This window comes from Mandrillus leucophaeus, unplaced genomic scaffold, assembly GCF_000951045.1.
Source record: "Mandrillus leucophaeus isolate KB7577 unplaced genomic scaffold, Mleu.le_1.0 Scaffold283, whole genome shotgun sequence".
NCBI lineage: Eukaryota > Metazoa > Chordata > Mammalia > Primates > Cercopithecidae > Mandrillus > Mandrillus leucophaeus.
This window is the reverse complement of record NW_012102954.1, coordinates 182,681-183,721: the sequence shown is the minus strand read 5'-3', so window position 1 is coordinate 183,721 and position 1,041 is coordinate 182,681. Positions and strand designations below refer to the sequence as shown.

The window sequence follows — 1,041 nt, the reverse complement described above, 5'->3', positions numbered from 1 at the left end:
CCACCTCGCCCGGCTAGTTTTTTGTATTTTTTAGTAGAGACAGGGTTTCACCGTGTTAGCCAGGATGGTCTCGATCTCCTGACCTCGTGATCCGCCAGTCTCAGCCTCCCAAAGTGCAGGGATTACAGGCTTGAGCCACCGCGCCCAGCCTGTTTTTTTTTTTTTTTTCAGACAAAGGTCAAAGCATGAGACCCTCCTATAGCCAAATAGTGTTTTTACTTTTCAAAGGAAGTGATTGATTAGCTCTATTTTACAATGAACCAGAGGCAATTTAAGAAGATTAAAACTTAGGGTCTCACCATTTCTAAATGCTAAAATCATTCTTAAGCTCATATTTTTTGACACACAACTCAAGTATATTTTGTTACACTACCTTATAAGAGTTTTTACTTTAAGGATTACAAAATCAAATATGCAAATATGAGTATAAATAAAAAATGAAATATTATTATACCAAAGTCATACATAGTTACCAGGAGTGGTGAGGAAGTAATATATTTGGACTGTTTATGAAAACATTAAAAAGTAAATGTATAATTTCATTTTTTTGTCTACATTTATTTGACTTTAAGAGTGAGTTATTTTATTCATTTTATCCTGTAGATACCACAAGTTGATTTGGGGGCCTTATAAAATGGATTCCAAAGGAGATGTCTCTGGAGTTCTGATTGCAGGTGGTGAAAATGGAAATATTATTCTCTATGATCCTTCTAAAATTATAGCTGGAGACAAGGAAGTTGTGATTGCCCAGAATGACAAGCATACTGGCCCAGTGAGAGCCTTGGATGTTAACATTTTCCAGGTAAGACTTTAACATTCATTCATAATTCTTAGACTGTGTGCTGCTCTTTTGAAATCAGTATATGAATCTACTATGCCTCAGTTTTGGAACTGAAAGTTGAAAAACTATGTGGCTATACAGGTTGACAAGTGTTTGTTTAAAGAATGGTGAGTTCAGAATTGAGATCAGGGTTAAAAATACTACCTCCATGAAAAGGGTCAGACTGATAGGTTTTTTTTTTTGTTTTTTTTTTTTTTTTT

At 34.7% G+C, this 1,041-nt stretch overlaps 1 protein-coding gene across 10 annotated transcripts in view; it reads left to right on the top strand.

The window, feature by feature from the left end:
• SEC31A (SEC31 homolog A (S. cerevisiae)) overlaps positions 1-1,041 on the top strand; it is a 96,619-nt gene that overhangs the window by 29,266 nt on the left and 66,312 nt on the right. For all 10 annotated transcript variants that reach the window (XM_011985415.1, XM_011985413.1, XM_011985420.1 and 7 more), the window contains one exon: positions 604-802. In XM_011985415.1, the coding sequence (XP_011840805.1) occupies positions 604-802 (199 nt within the window). The remainder of the gene's footprint in view (positions 1-603; positions 803-1,041) is intronic.